Source organism: Natrix helvetica, assembly GCF_964273705.1.
Source record: "Natrix helvetica genome assembly, chromosome: 5".
In the NCBI taxonomy this organism is placed as follows: domain Eukaryota; kingdom Metazoa; phylum Chordata; class Lepidosauria; order Squamata; family Natricidae; genus Natrix; species Natrix helvetica.
The window spans coordinates 105,720,714-105,736,010 of record NC_138551.1 but is presented as its reverse complement, the minus strand read 5'-3'; the positions used below and the strand labels follow the sequence as shown (position 1 = coordinate 105,736,010).

The 15,297-nt window shown below is 46.7% G+C and overlaps 1 protein-coding gene across 1 annotated transcript in view; it reads right to left on the bottom strand.

The window, feature by feature from the left end:
- The window catches only part of BICC1 (BicC family RNA binding protein 1), a 133,743-nt gene that overhangs the window by 29,633 nt on the left and 88,813 nt on the right, over positions 1–15,297 (bottom strand). Inside the window, exons 4-8 of the mRNA XM_081954514.1 lie at positions 11,687–11,766; positions 10,747–10,905; positions 9,142–9,195; positions 5,545–5,739; positions 1,259–1,510 (exon numbers count right to left, since the gene is read on the bottom strand). Of these exons, the coding sequence (XP_081810640.1) occupies positions 1,259–1,510; positions 5,545–5,739; positions 9,142–9,195; positions 10,747–10,905; positions 11,687–11,766 (740 nt within the window). The remainder of the gene's footprint in view (positions 1–1,258; positions 1,511–5,544; positions 5,740–9,141; positions 9,196–10,746; positions 10,906–11,686; positions 11,767–15,297) is intronic.

The following is a 15,297-nucleotide window of genomic DNA, read 5'->3' as shown; positions in this document are numbered from 1 at the left end:
GGCAGTGAGGAGGTTGGGGAGGAACATGGGTCAGTCCTGGAGTCTGGGGAAGGCTCTGATGAGGGCTCTGCATCAGAGGAAGAGATGGGGCCAGGGCGATCAGTGGGGCAGAAGAACAGCTGGAGCCTGTTCCCGATGTGCGCATGCGCAGAGCTGCCAGGAGAAGGGAACAGTTAAGGAACAAGGGCCAACTTGGGAGTAAAGCCACAGGTGGACGGTGAATGTCCCCTCCCATAGGGAATAAAGAGGAGCAAAAGGGGAGTGGAGTTTGCAGGAGACAATTCGTTCACTTAATTAGACTGAAGACTTCTTCGTGACTCTCAGAGACTCCTTGCCAAATATTTTCTTGTACAGCGTTGCGTTTGGAAGATATCGGTCTGGCAGCTCTCCAAGCCTGATAAGGTCTGTGGTTGTAAATTCACCCTCGGAAGACTGTTTGCTGGGACTTTGCTGGATGTGAATGAGAGGAATTCACATTATTTGAATAAAAAGGGGTTTTGTCAGGACACGGAGTCTGCTTCGTGATTTTATGAAGCCTCGGTCAGAACAGGTAGCTGAGAACTAGTACACACTGAGGTGACAAACCTGGCTTTGAACTCTTGAGCCTGATTCCTACTCAATTCGCCAAGGGGGAGGGGAATATACAGTAATTTGTGATGTGGGTAAGAGAGTTTCAGCCAAACAAGACTTCCTCGGTAATTCCATAAAAGAGGTTGCCCAATGACTGGTACAGGTAGTCCTTGACTTACAACAGTTCATTTAGTGACCGTTCAAAATTACAACAGCCCTGCAAAAAACTGATTTATGACCGCTTTTCAGACTTATGACCGCTGCATCATTCCCGTGGTCACGGGATCAAAATTCGGACGCTTGGCAACTGACTCGCATTTATGACGGTTGCAGTGTCCTACGGTCATGTGATCCCATTTTGCCGCCTTCTGATCAGCGAAGTCAACGAGGAAGGCAGATTCACTTAACAACCGTGTTATTGATTTAAGAACTGCAGGGATTCACTTAACAACGGTGGCAAGAAAGGTTGCAAGATGGGGCAAAATTCACTTAAACGAATGTCTCACGTAGCAACAGAAATTCCGGGCTCAACTGTGGTCGTAAGTCGAGGACTACAAGGAGTCAGTGTCAAGGGACCTGTGACTGCAAGCTTCAGTGGGAACGAGGGGCTCGTGGGGAACCAGGCATGGCCGATGTTCCTTCCACCATCTGCTGCCCCACGCACAGCCCCACCCTTCAGGGCACTCACCATGAGATATTGTCTGGCAAGGCAGACTGATTCGATTGTGCCTTGGAGGTAGACTGTGGATTTCTTCTGGGGATTAGTAGGATCGGGGAAGTGGATCTGAGCACCAGTTCTCTGCATGATATGCTTGATGTTGCTGCCATTTCGGCCCATCATAAAGAGATGGTGCTGAGCTGCTATGTCCAGCTGGGTGCTCACCGGGATCGCAGACGCCAAACTGCCAGCCAGATGCTCCAAGAGCAGAACTGTTCCTTCCTGTCCAGGAAGAGGAAACGAAACAAACTTATATTCACTATAGCAACAGCCCTTAGACTTATATACTGCTTCTCAATGCTTTACAGCTCTCTCCAAGAAGTTTACAGAGTCAGCCTCTTGCCCCTAACAGTCTGGGTCCTTATTTTACCCACCTCAGAAGGATGGGAGGCTGAGTCAACCTTGAGCATGTCGGAGTCGAACTGCTGGCAGTCGGCAGAATTAGCCAGCAGTACTGCATTCTAATCACTATGCCACTATGGTCCTTCACTCCTTCCCTTCCCACTTAGCAATAGCACTTAGACTTATATAATGCTTCACAGTCCTTTACAGCCCTCTCTAAGAAGTTTGCAGAGTCAGCCTTTTGCCCCCAACAACCCGGGTCCTCATTTTACCCACCTGGGAAGGATGGAAGGCCGAGTCAACCTTGAGCCTGGTGAGATTCGAACTGCCAAACTGCTGACAGCCGGCAGTCAGCAGAAGTAGTCTGCAGTACCGCACTCTAACCAATGAGCGACCAGGGCTTATATGCTGGTGCCCTTTTTTCCTGACATGAAACTTTGACGTTTTCCATTTGACAAAGTTTCGTGCTTCAAATTATTTGAAACAAAAGGCAACTGGTTTTTCTTGCAGTTGTTTTTTGCCGTTTGAAATTGTTTCAGCTCTCATCCAAGAAGGATTTTCTTCTGAAGAAGCTTTCCAGATGAGAAGTGAAATAATTTCAAAGGGGGGAAAAAAACCAAGAAAATCCAGTTGCATTTTGGAAAAGACACCTTTGGATGATGGGGAATCTCCATAGATATTTGGAACAAAATGCATGGCTCATTTCAGCAGGCTTAATATCCTGTTTGTAGGAAATTATCCTGTAAGAACAGGAACTTTTAGGGAAAGAGTATTTGTTTATGCATGGAAGCAAACAGAACCTTAAAAAATGGATATCATCATCATCTATGTACAGCAGCAAATAGAACCTTGCTTAAGATAAAACAGATGGCACAACCTCCAGAGCTGCTGGCAGGTGAGGAGGTTGGGGAGGAAGATGGGCCAGTCCTAGAGTCTGGGGAAGGCTCTGATGACGGCTCTGCATCGGAGGCAGAGATAGGACCAGGGCCATCTCACAGTTATCAGCTGCCTTCGGAGTTGGAGATCAGTGGGGCAGAAGAACAGTTGGAGCCTGTTCCCAGTGTGCCCATGCACAGAACTGCCAGGAAAGGGGAAACAGCTAAGGAACAAGGGCCGACTCAGGAGTAAAGGCACAGGAGGATGGTGAATGGCCCCTCCCATAGGGAATAAAGAGGAGCGAAATGGGAGGGGGAGTTTGCAGGAGACAATTAGTTCAATTCATTAGGGTGAAGATCTGTTCTATTTGACCGAGCACAGGCACGAACCTACTTAAGGACGTACCTTGTGGCATTAAGAGCGGCCAAACGTCAACATTGTGCCGCTCTTATTGCGTCCGCAGATAACCGCCCTGCTGCCCTGTTCCGGGTGACCCGCTCCCTCCTGTTTCAGAGGCCGCGGGAAGCCCCTCTACAGGGCAGAGCAGAGGAATTTGGGAAATATCTGCAGGACAAAGTCGCTCAAATCCGGAGGGGATGGGTCCCTTTCAGTGGTCCAGTGGAGACGCCCGAGGCGAGTCTTGAGAGACCATTCTGGGAGGAGTTTGACTCGAGGATTTGGACAGGTTACGTGGACGTCTGCGACCTACCACATGTTTATTGGACCCGTGTCCCTCCTGGCTTGTACTGGCATCCTGGGAGGTTACACGCGACTGGCTCCTGGGCCTAGTGAACGCTTCGTTGGGCGAGGGGTCTCTGCCGGCCGCCTTGAAAGAGGCGGTTGTGAGACCCCTACTCAAGAAGCCTTCCCTGGACCCAACGGAGCTAGCTAATTATCGTCCAGTCTCCAACCTTCCCTTTTTAGCGAAGGTTGTAGAGAGTGTGGTGGCCCAACAGTTTCCACGTCACCTGGAGGAGAATGATTATCTAGACCCGCGCCAATCCGGCTTCCGACCCGGGCACAGCACGGAGACGGCCTTGGTCGCGTTGGTTGATGATCTCTGGAGGGCCAGAGATAGGGGTTGTTCCTCTATCCTGGTCCTATTAGATCTCTCGGCGGCTTTCGATACCATCGACCATGGTATCCTGTTGCACCGGCTAAAGGGGTTGGGAGTCAGGGGCACCGTCTTACAGTGGTTCGGCTCCTACCTCTCCGGCCAGATGCAACGTGTGTTGGCAGGGGAGCAGAGATCGACCCTGAGCCCCCTCACTTGTGGGGTGCCACAGGGGTCGGTTCTCTCGCCACTCCTGTTCAACACATACATGAAACTGCTGGGCGAGATCATCCGTGGCTTTGGGGTGGGATATCATCTGTATGCTGATGACACTCAGCTGTACATCTCCACGCCGAACCACCCCAACGAGGCCGTCGAAATGATGTCCCGGTGCTTGGAAGTCGTACGGGTCTGGATGGATGACAACTGACTCAAACTCAACCCCTCCAAGACGGAGTGGCTGTGGCTTCCGGCCCCCTGGTTCAACCAGTTGCTTCCATCTCTGGCCATCGGGGGCGAGCAACTGGCCCCCATGGAACGGGCGCGCAATTTGGGCGTCCTCCTGGATGCCCGGCTGTCCATGGATGACCATGTAACAGCCGTGGCAAGGGGGGCGTTCCACCAGGTCCGCCTGGTGCGCCAATTGCGCCCCTTATTGGACCGGGATGCCTTGCGCACAGTCACCCATGCGCTAGTGACGTCTCGCCTGGACTATTGCAATGCTCTCTACATGGGGCTTCCCTTGAGATGCACTCGGAGACTACAGTTGGTCCAGAATGCGGCCGCGCGGGTGATTATGGGGAGGACTAGGTACTCCCATGTAACACCTCTCCTGCGCGAGCTGCACTGGCTTCCTGTGGTCTATCGGGTGCGTTTCAAGGTTTTGATTACGATCTTTAAAGCGCTCCATGGCACAGGACCTAGTTACTTGCGGGATCGCATCCTGCCCCATACATCCCTACGACCAATCCACTCACACAGAGAGGGACTTCTCCGGGTGCCGTCCGCTAAACAGTGTCGGGGGGCAACACCCAGGAGCAGGGCCTTCTCTGTGATGGGCCCAGCCCTGTGGCATGACCTCCCCCTTGACATCAGGATTACTTCCGATCTCCGCTCCTTCCGTGTAAAGCTCAAGACCCACCTCTTTCAATTATCTGGCCTGGCTCAACCGTAGTTTATCCTATTCCTCCTGACAGTCCTTTTTAAATTGTATTATTATTATGGGATATTTTTAATGGCTAATTTTTATTATTATTAATGTGATGTATATTTAATTATTACCTCCTCCATGTATGTATATGTATGTATATGTGTGTATCTGTATGTTTATATGTATGTATGTATGTTTTTATTGTACGCCGCCCCGAGTCCCTTGCGGAGAGGGAGCGGCTAACAAATTAAATTATTATTATTATTATTATTATTATTATTATTATTATTATTATTATTATTATTATTATTATTATTATTATTATTATTATTATTATTATTATTGTTCCTGATTCCTTGCCAAGTAATTGCTGCTACAGCGTGGCGTTTGGAAGATATCAGCCTGGCAGCTCTCCAAGCCTGCTAAAGGTCTGTAGATGTGAAAATCTTGAAAGACTATTGCCTGGGACTTTGCTGGAGAGGAATTCACTTTAAACTAAATAAAAGGGGTTTTATCGGGATGAGAAGTCTTGGGAAGCCTCGGTCAGAACACTTCTTGGACAAACATTGTGTGTTTTTGCCCATTTAGTTGAAGGCAGGGCCACCTTGAAATCTGAACCCAGGGACGTGGTCTACGCAAAGTCTCATTTCTACTTGAAGTCTCCAATTGCAATTTATATTATGCTTGAACTATGGGGATCTACGTTCTCCTCCCCTCTTGCCCAGAAGAAGCCTGAAGGATCTGCAAGCCTCATTTACTAGCCACTCGCTGAAGAACAAAAACCCCATCGAACAGTTCCCTATAACCATTAAGCTCAGATCCATCACAGTTCACCTTCACGGCACTCGCGTTATTTTGGGAGCCTCTGATCATGACAGTAGCGCCATACGTCCGGGAACGCTGCTTGAAGGACACCGAAATATTGTATGTCTGCGACAGATGCTGAATCGTGGGAGAACTTGGATCGGGGATGGGTTGAAGGATTCCAGCTATAGGTAGTTCAAACATCAACACCAAGGGCAGCAGTTCCTGGAACAGAAACCAAAACAAATCCACAGCAAATAATCAGCATATACACCATCGTATCTACTCTGCTAATGAGCTGCCTATTTGAGCATAGAGCTGGAAGCAGGGGTGAGCTGTTGCCAGTTTGGTCCAGTTTGGGCAAACTGATAGTTCTGGTGAGCAGTTGCCCCCCCGCCCGCCCCTGCCCTATATTTCTCTAATTCTCAGCTCAGCTGATAGAATTATTTAGAGTGGAATGGAACGGAATGGGAATGGAATGGAATTGGAACAGAATGGAGTTGGAATTAGAATTGGACTTGGAATTTAAATGGAATGGAATAGAATAGAATAGAATTGGAATTCTTTATTAGCCAAGTGTGGTTGGACACACAAGGAATTTGTCTTTGGTGCAGATGCTCTCAGTGTACATAAAGAAAAATAAAATACATTCATCAAGAATCATAAGATACAACACTTAGTCAAGGTTACTAATAAGCTATCAAATCGTACTAGTAAACAAATAAAACAATATAAACTGAAAGACACAAGCAACATGGTTATAGTGGTAAGTGGGGAGAGATAGATATTAGGAAGAAAGAGAAGAATAATAGTAATACATTCTTGGTAAATAATTTGACAGTGTGGAGGGAATTAGTTGTTTAGCAGAGTGATGGCATTTGGGAAAAAACTGTCCTTGTGTCTAGTTGTTCTGGTGTGTAGTGCCCTATAGTGTTGTTTTGAGGGTAGTAGTTGAAACAATTTATGTCCAGGATGTAAGGGGTCTGTAAATATTTTCAGGGCCCTCTTTTGGACTCGTGGAGTGTACAGGTCTTCAATGAAAGGCAGGTTGGTAGCAATTGTTTTTTTCTGCAGTTCTAATTATCTCTGAAGTCTGTGTCTGTCTTGTTGGGTTGCAGAGCCAAACCAGACAGTTATGGAAGTGCAGATGACAGACTCAATCATTCCTCTGTAGAACTGAATTAGAATGGGTGTTTTTTGAACGCTGTGCATGCACACAAAGTGCGCAATCACTGAACAGGTTGTTAAACCAATTGCAGCCCACCCCTGGCTGGGAGGGCTTCAGGACAGCCCCCTGCTCTGCATAGCCATCACATCGAGAGCCCCTTGTTACTAAAAACAGGGGAGTCTTTGTTGCCAATTCAGACGCAAGGATTCTGCTCCTCGTTGGCACCGATTGGTCTTCAGGAGTGGAGCAGAGAGGAAAGACTGGGAATTATTTCAGTTTTGCATTTCACACAATGCATCCCCAGTGGTTCCCCCACACTCCCCAATGAAAAATATATATTAAATGCGATATTAAAGAGGAGGAGGAAAAACCCAGCAAGAACCACAGAGCGCTAGAATAGCAGAAGAAATATAGAGGAATCGCCCTAATGAGTTTGGCAGTCTCGGGCTTTGCGCCCAGGCAGCAACGAGGCATGGAAGGGAGCGCCAGAGAAATCCAAGAACTGCAGAAAGTAAGATTGACTGATGAAAGCAGGAAGCCAAAACCAACGGTTTCCAGCAAGCGATTCGGTTCAGAGGAAGTGAGAACGAAAATATTTGCAAGCTTGTAGAATTCCCCATTTTTAATAGCGTAGAAGAAGTGAAGTCTGCCCCTTCCAATCCAAGCATCTCAGCTGAACTTCCTTCATCAGCTACCTGGTTCCCACTCGGTTTGCCTCCGTCTATCTGTCCTTCGCTTCAGTGGTGACTAGTATGCTGTTTTCCCTTGACTGATGAAGAACTAGCTCACCCTAGCCTTTCTGTTCTGTCCCAGGCTTCCCAAGAGCATGAAACAAACTCCTGGTCCCAACAAAAAACCCTTTTATTTATTAATTCCGCTCATTCACATCCAGCAAAGTCTTTCAAAGGAGGATTTACAGTCACAGACCTTATCTGGCTTGGAGAGCTGCCAGGCCGATATCTGCAAAACCTGGCCAGGAGTCTTGGAGAGTCACGAACCAATTAAGCGAAGTAATTGTCTCCTGCAAACTCCACTCCCCCTTTCACTCCTCTTTGATTTCTTCTGGGAGGGGCCATTCATCGTCCACCTGTGCCTTTACTCCCAAGTCTATCCCTTCTCTTTAGCTGTCCCCTTCGTCTGGCAACTCTGTGCATACATACACTGGGAACAGGCTCCAGCTGTTCGTCTGTCTCACTGATGTCTGACTCTGAAGGCAGTTGATAACTGGCATAGGACTCTGGCGCCCTCTGTGCCTCTGACACAAAGCCTTCCCCAGACTTCAGGACTGGCCCATGTTCCTTCCCAACCTCCTCACTGTCTGAATCTGCTGCCAGCTCCACTGGTGCGCCACAACAGTTTCCAGGGCCAAAATGAGGAGAGCAGGGCAGAAGGCTAAGCCTGAGACTCAAACTAAAGGCTCTGCTTAGATGGGGAGAGCTTTTCAGACAAGGGGGCTGCCACAGAAGAATAATTTGGGGTTCCAGCTCAAGCCAAGATTGCACAAGAATAAAGAAAAATGAGATCCAGACAGCTGTGAGGAAAGAAAACAATATTTATTCCTAAAAGCAAAGAGTTTGCCTTTAGAGACAGCTGCAGAGAAATGGGGTACAGCAACAGAATTTTATAGGGGAGCTTGTCCTGCTGTGTGTGTGTGTGTGTGTGTTTATTCTTGTGAACATGAAGTTCTGCTGGGAGATCTCATTTAATTAATTCTATTTGTGTTTACAGACCATATCCTTTGATATGGGAAACTTATTTGAGGTTTTGAGGAAGTTTGAGTAATTCCCCCCCCCCATTTGCTATTTTTACTCAATTAACTTAGTTTAACTTTCAGCTTGACTGTCAATTATCTAATGGTGACGCTGACTCTCATAGTATGATTAATTCAGTTAATGTTTTAAGGAAAGATGGAAAAAGTAGGAAGACTAAAATACACTTTGATATAAACTTCTCACACACCAAAGAGCCTGCTTTCCTAGATCTTTCCTAGAGTACTGTAAAATCAGGAGAGAGTGAATGGGAGGAGAAAAAAGGCACACCTGAGTTGAAGGTTTTATAAGTTAACATGTTAATTCTCATACCAAGACTCTTAGCAACATGGAAACGTTTACAGGGATAAGACCTATTGAGTTGGCATTAAGGGGCAGTAATTCTGAAGAGGATACCCAGTGACAGGAACTGTGTCGGGAAGTGACCAGAAGTGCCTATAGAAATACTTTGTCCTTCTATGCTGTGGCTTATGGTATCCCTTCTCCTGAGCACAGAAAGTGCCAACAGGCCTCAATAGTCTACTTCCCTTGACATGCAACTGGAATTGAAGTCAGGAAAACAATAAGAAAAGTTGCAACTCCAGGTAGGCTAAATTCCCCGAGCTGCAAATTTTGCAGAACACATAACGGATCTGGAGGAATTCCAACTTTTTAAAGTAACGTTCACTCATGCAGGCATTTCATAATTACCCGTATTCTAACTCTGGCAGATTCCACTCCGGCTGGCTGCCCTGCGATAGACACCTGTGGAAAGGCGAGGACCAAAAATTAAATTCTAATAATAGCAGGAGCAGGAAGATTAGCGAATCCTTGACAGAATATCAATGCATGGCAAAGATCTCTTGGAATTCTATTTTCTTACTCTCAAAGTAACCCCAGGATCATCCATAGGAGCAGAGAGTAAAGAGGAAGAGAGGATGGCAGACACATTCACAGAAGACTTAAGCCTACTGCCATCTCAGTTGGGCATAGAAGCAAAAATTACCTGAATATCTGGGCCTCGTTTGTGCACCCTGCCTACACACACCTGAAAAGTTGTGGCCCCTTGAGCATTTAGAATGGCTATGAAGATTAAAAACAAGTTTTGAGATTATTTGCTCCGCACAAATCTATAGGAAACAAAGTTTCTTAGGACCTAATATGTTCATCAGAAAGGGGGATTGTTTGAGAGAAAAAACTGTGCAACCAAAACCAATCACATTTGCTACACGTTTTGATGGACCTGGCATTACTGAGTTATTGTGCACAGAATGACAAGGGGAGTTGAAGCAAGGACAAAATAAAGTCAGTGATTGGACAAAACTGCACAACGAAACACAAATTGGTTTCAAGAACCTTGTACAATACAATACAATAGCAGAGTTGGAAGGGACCATGGAGGTCTTCTACTCCAACCCCCTGCCTAGGCAGGAAACCCTATACCGTTCCAGACAAATGGCTATCCAACATCTTCTTAAAGACTTCCAGTGTTGGGGCATTCACAACTTCTGGAGGCAAGCTGTTCCACTGATTAATTGTTCTAACTGTCAGGAAATTTCTCCTCAGTTCTAAGTTGCTTCTCTCCTTGATTAGTTTCCACCCATTGCTTCTTGTTCTACCTTCAGGTGCCTTGGAGAATAGTATGACTCCCTCTTCTTTGTGGCAACCCCTGAGATATTGGAACACTGCTATCATGTCTCCCCTAGTCCTTCTTTTCATTAAATGAGACATACCCAGTTCCTGCAACCGTTCTTCGTATGTTTTAGTCTCCAGTCCCCTAATCATCTTTGTTGCTCTTCTCTGCACTCTTTCTAGAGTCTCCACATCTTTTTTACATCATGAAGACCAAAACTGAATGCAGTATTCCAAATGTGGCCTTACCAAGGCATTATAAAGTGGTATTAGTACTTCACTTTTAAAAGTATACTGCTGTGTCCTGCTAAAGGACAGACATGATGCAAAATTGACAACTTATTTGAGTGCACAAAGAGGAGGACAAATACACCCAGGATAAGCATCTCTAGTGCTCCACAAGGATTAATTTAAATAAGAAAAGCTTCAAAGATGCTTTTTCTGCATAACGGCTTTTCTTAGGAAAAGCATGCAATTGTGCACATATACAGTATTTTGCCTCTTGCTCCACTTCCTCCTCCTCCACCACCACCAAATGCAAAACAAACACAAAGTGTGAAAGCGTTACCCTCCCAAGGGACGTGGGCTAAATGCTTTTCCACAAAAAGTCCTAGGAGACAATTCCATCTTCATCAGAGTTGGCGCACGGTCTCGGGGTTCAAAAGAAGCTGAGAGGATACTTACTTGATTGCTTTTTTCCGCTTGATTGTTTCGATTAGAATCTGGAAAATGGATGTGGCAGCCTGTTACTTCCATCACTTTTTTAATATTATTCCCTCCTTTGCCAATGACGTGAGAATGCTCAGTGTGAGATACGTCCATTTTCAGGGTGACTCGGTTGCTCTGAAAATCAAAATCAGGATATTCTTTATTTCACCCTTCTGGGAGAGAATACATTTCATCTTTATGAAGCTATTGATATTCAGGCCTTGGTTTCCAATCTAAACCCATTTTTCTGGTGAGATGTCATCTGGTCCATTTCAAATCACCTTTCCTGAGTTAGAAAAGGTTAGGGTTTATTTTAAAACGAAAAAGTGGAAATATTATGTACAAACTAAAAGGAACATTTTTACTGTGGCCATGCTCCCTATCTCAGCGGCCCACAACCTTTCCATCTTGGCACGAGAAGGGCGTGTGAGCGACAGGCGTATGCATGCACGCCCGTCACTTTTGTGAACGGACCTTTGTGTAGGCGCACAAATGCCCTCTGCTCATGCAAGTGGAGTTTCAGACTCACACTTGCTCATCACTCGCGCAAGTGGAAGTTCTCATGCACACGCTTGCCCATTGCTCATGCGGCTTGTTTCTAAAACCTAGAATTCTAGCCTAAAGATGAATACCGTATTTCTCGGACTATAAGACGCACTGGAGTATAAGACGCACCAAGATTTTGAAGAGGTTATTTTTTTAAAAAAAAGGTTTTGCCGTCCCCAGCCCCCAGGAGCACTTTGCAGGCCTCTGCACGCTCCGTTTTGTGAAAAAAGGGATGTGCGGGGCAGGATTTTGGGAGGCCAAACATGCTGTATTCAGTGTATAAGACACATGCAGATTTTCACCCTTTTTTTGGAGGGGAAAAGGTGCGTCTTATACTCTGGAAAATACAGTAGTTAAATTTTCAACTTACTTTTGTATCCAAGACAGACATGATCTTTTCCTTAGCTTCTTTAACATTCTCCCTTTTTCCAGAGACTTTGATGTGAGGATCTTAAATGAAAAAGAATAATTACTTTGTAGCAAGGCGAAATATCTTAACGAGTCACCCAATCTTTCTAAAACAAGCAAGCATCCCTACTTCTGCTTTTCATACATATTCTATTAGGTAGGTTATACAACCAACGGCACAAGAGGCACATTGTATATTTCCTGGAGAAACCCTCAAAGCTGTTGCAGCTTCATCATGGATTAATTTATGGCAGACACATTAACTTCCAAAAGTTTGAGATGGACTACAGAACCTGTCGGTCTGTTAAAAAAAAAATCCATTTCACTGAAAACAGGTTCTGGGCTATATATTAACTCTGCTGGAATGTAATACAATCTACTGCTGAATATACTGCTTTAAACATAATGTAAATCGTTCTAAAGGGTGGCTCAGAGGCTAAGATGCTGAGCTTGTCAATCAGAAAGTCGGCTGTTCGAATCCCTAGCGCCACATAACGGAGTGAGCTCCCGTTACTTGTCCCAGCTTCTGACAACCTAGCAGTTCAAAAGCATGTAAAAAATGCAAGTAGGAACCACCTTTGGTGGGAAGGTAACAGCGCTTCGTGCACATTCGGCATTTAGTCATGCTGGCCACATGACCGCGGAGATGTCTTTGGACAGCGCTGGCTCTTCAGGCTTTGAAACAGAGATGAGCGCCGCCCCCTAGAGTCAGGAATGACTAGCACGCATGTGCAAAGGGAACTTTTATCTTTACTTTTAAATCTTTCTAAACTTGACTGTAAAAAATACAATTTCTGTAACAGTTGTCAAAGTATGGAATGCTCTACCTGATTCAGTTGTTTCAGCTACAAATTTTCACAGTTCCAGTTGCAAATTGACTTCCGTGGACCTTACTTCACACTTAGGTGGTCAGTAGAGGGGCTGTGGAGAAGTGCCCTAACGTGCCTATCGTCCCTGTCACTGTATTTTTACTCTCTTATTCTTGTCCTAGTTTTTGTATGACAAATTCTAATAAATAAAATAAATAAATACCAAGTTCTACATGCAATCACAGAAATGTGATTTATTTTCTTTCACCAGAGTAAATGCCCAGTCAGTTTTCAAGTAGCTATTATCATCATCATCACCACCACCATCAATGCCTACATCAGGGGGTGTCAAACTCAATTTCATTATGGGCCGCATCAGGGTTGTCTTGGAGGGGTGGACATGGGTGCGGTCAGCTCGACGTCACCTGTGCCAGGGGCACCTGTGGTGGACAAGTGGTAAGGCAGAATTTCCCTCAGAACCTTCCGCATTTTCATTATAATCTCCTTCCTTCCTTCCTTTCTTCCTTCTCTTCTTTTTCCTTCTCTCTTCCTTCTCCTTTCTTCTTCTTTCCCCTCTTTCCTTCCTTTTCTTTCCTTGCTCTCTTCCCATCTTTCTTTCTTTTTCTATCCCTTTCTCCTTTCCTGTCCCTTCTTGCATGCTCAAATGCAAAAGGGGAAACATGTCTCCTTTTGTTTTGTTTTTAGTTTGCTTTGATAGCCCTCTGTTAGAGAAAAAATGGGGCCTGCGAGCCGGTCCTTTGCTGTTTCCAGAGCGGCCTGTGGGCCGAATCCAAGCACCGCGTGGGCCAGATCCGGCCCATGGGCCTTGAGTTTGACAACCCTGGCCTACATGGGCAAATCCATGCACTTCTCTTGACAACACTTTCCGACATTGCTTGCCTTTGCTTTCTCCTTCCTAGGGCGGAGAGTGTGTGACCAGCCCAAGGTTTCCCCAGCTGGCTTGATGCCTAAGAGGTACTGCAACTCCACATTTCTAGCCAGGTGCCTTTAGCAACTGCAACCAAACTGACTCTCAAATCTCAGCCAGATTTTTTTTTGAAAAAGTTTTTATTTTATTTTTCCCATTCAGATACATTTGCAAATATACATCCTTATAAGTGCTGTTAACATTTATCTATTAACCATTAATGTTTATCACTATCTTCTTACAACTGTATAAAATACAGTTTGGGTCACTTTCTTGCCACCCCGTGTCTCCATCTTACTCTGCGACAACCTTGCTCCTTTCATCTTTTCAACCTCCTTTCTCTGCCTTCTTCTTTCCTCCTCTCCCTCCTGTTTTCTTCTTCCCCTCTTTTCCCCCACTCCTCCTCTCTTCTCCTCCTTTTTACCCTTTCTCCTTCTCTTAATGCCCCACCCTTATTTTCTCTGCTTTACCCTTTCTTCCTTTCCCTCCTCATCCCCCCTCCTTTCCGTTGTTGCCTTTGCTTATTTACTTTCTCTGATGGGTTCTCGGAGTGGCGGTTCAGCAATCCCAACTTTATCTTTTCATACCAATAATTTTCTCTGTTTACATTTGACTTCTAATACCGTATTTCCCTGAACATAAGACGGGATCTTATTTTCTTTTCACTCACAAAATATGGCTTGGGCCTTATTATGAGGAGAGGGTGTATTGTTTTGGGGTTGCCGGAAAGCTGCTCTCTTCTGAGCGAGCTCCCAAAGAGCCAGGCACAGCCTCATGGGCAAATGGCTGTGTTGCGCTGTTGCAGCAGCACAGCAGCCATGAAGTGACTATGCTCACGAGCAGCCACCTGGCAAACCCCCTTTCCAGCCGGGCACAGCGCCATTCACTGACCTAGGGGTATCGCCAAGCCATGTGAGTGCCTGTTTGCTGCCGCCCGGCTCCCATGGCTTGGTGCCTTTGAAAGGCCAGTGAATGGCGCTCTGCATGGCTGGAGAGGGGGGTTGTGCGAGCAGCTGTTCCACTCTCACTCGTGTGCCTCCCAGCCTCACAATGCCTTGGCTCAGCTCTCTCCACAGAGCCAGGACACCTCCCCTGCCGTCACACCGGCATGGCTTTTTCTGCAGCTTCCAAGCCAAGTCTTCCGGCAGTGGCTGCTCTGGGCATACGCTCTATGGTTGTACGCTCTGCTGGCAGCTGGCCCACAACCATAGAGCGTACGCCAAGAGCGGCCACTGCCAGAAAACTCGGTTTGGAAGCCGCAGAAAAAGCCATGCGGCAGCAGCAACAGCAGAGGTGCCCTGGCTCTGCGGAGAGAGCTGGGCCAGGGCATCGTGAGGCTGGGAGGCACGTGAGCAAGAGCGGAACAGTCACTCACGCAACCCCCCCAGCCATGCAGAGCACCATACACTGGCATTTCAAAGGCGCCAAGCCACGGGAGCCGGGCAGCGGCGAACAGGCTCTCATGTGGCTTGGCAATACCCCTAAGTTAGTGAATGGTGCTGTGCCCAGTTGGAAAGGGGGTTTGCCGGATGGTTGCTCGTGAGCGTGGTCACTTCATGGCTGCTGTGTTGCGCTGCTGAGACAGCGCAACACAGCCATTCGCCCATGAGGCTGTGCCCAGCTCTTTGGGAGCCCGCTCGCAAGAGAGCAGCCGCCCGGCAACCCCTCTCTTTAGCTGGGCACAGAGACGCTCACCAACCTAGCGGTATCCCGAAAGCACCAAGCAATGCGATCACCTTTGCCTCCCCCCCGGTTCCCATGGCTTGGCACCTTCGGGATATTGCTAGGTTGGTGAGTGGCACTCTGCCTGGCCGGAGGGGGGGTTGTCCTGGGGGC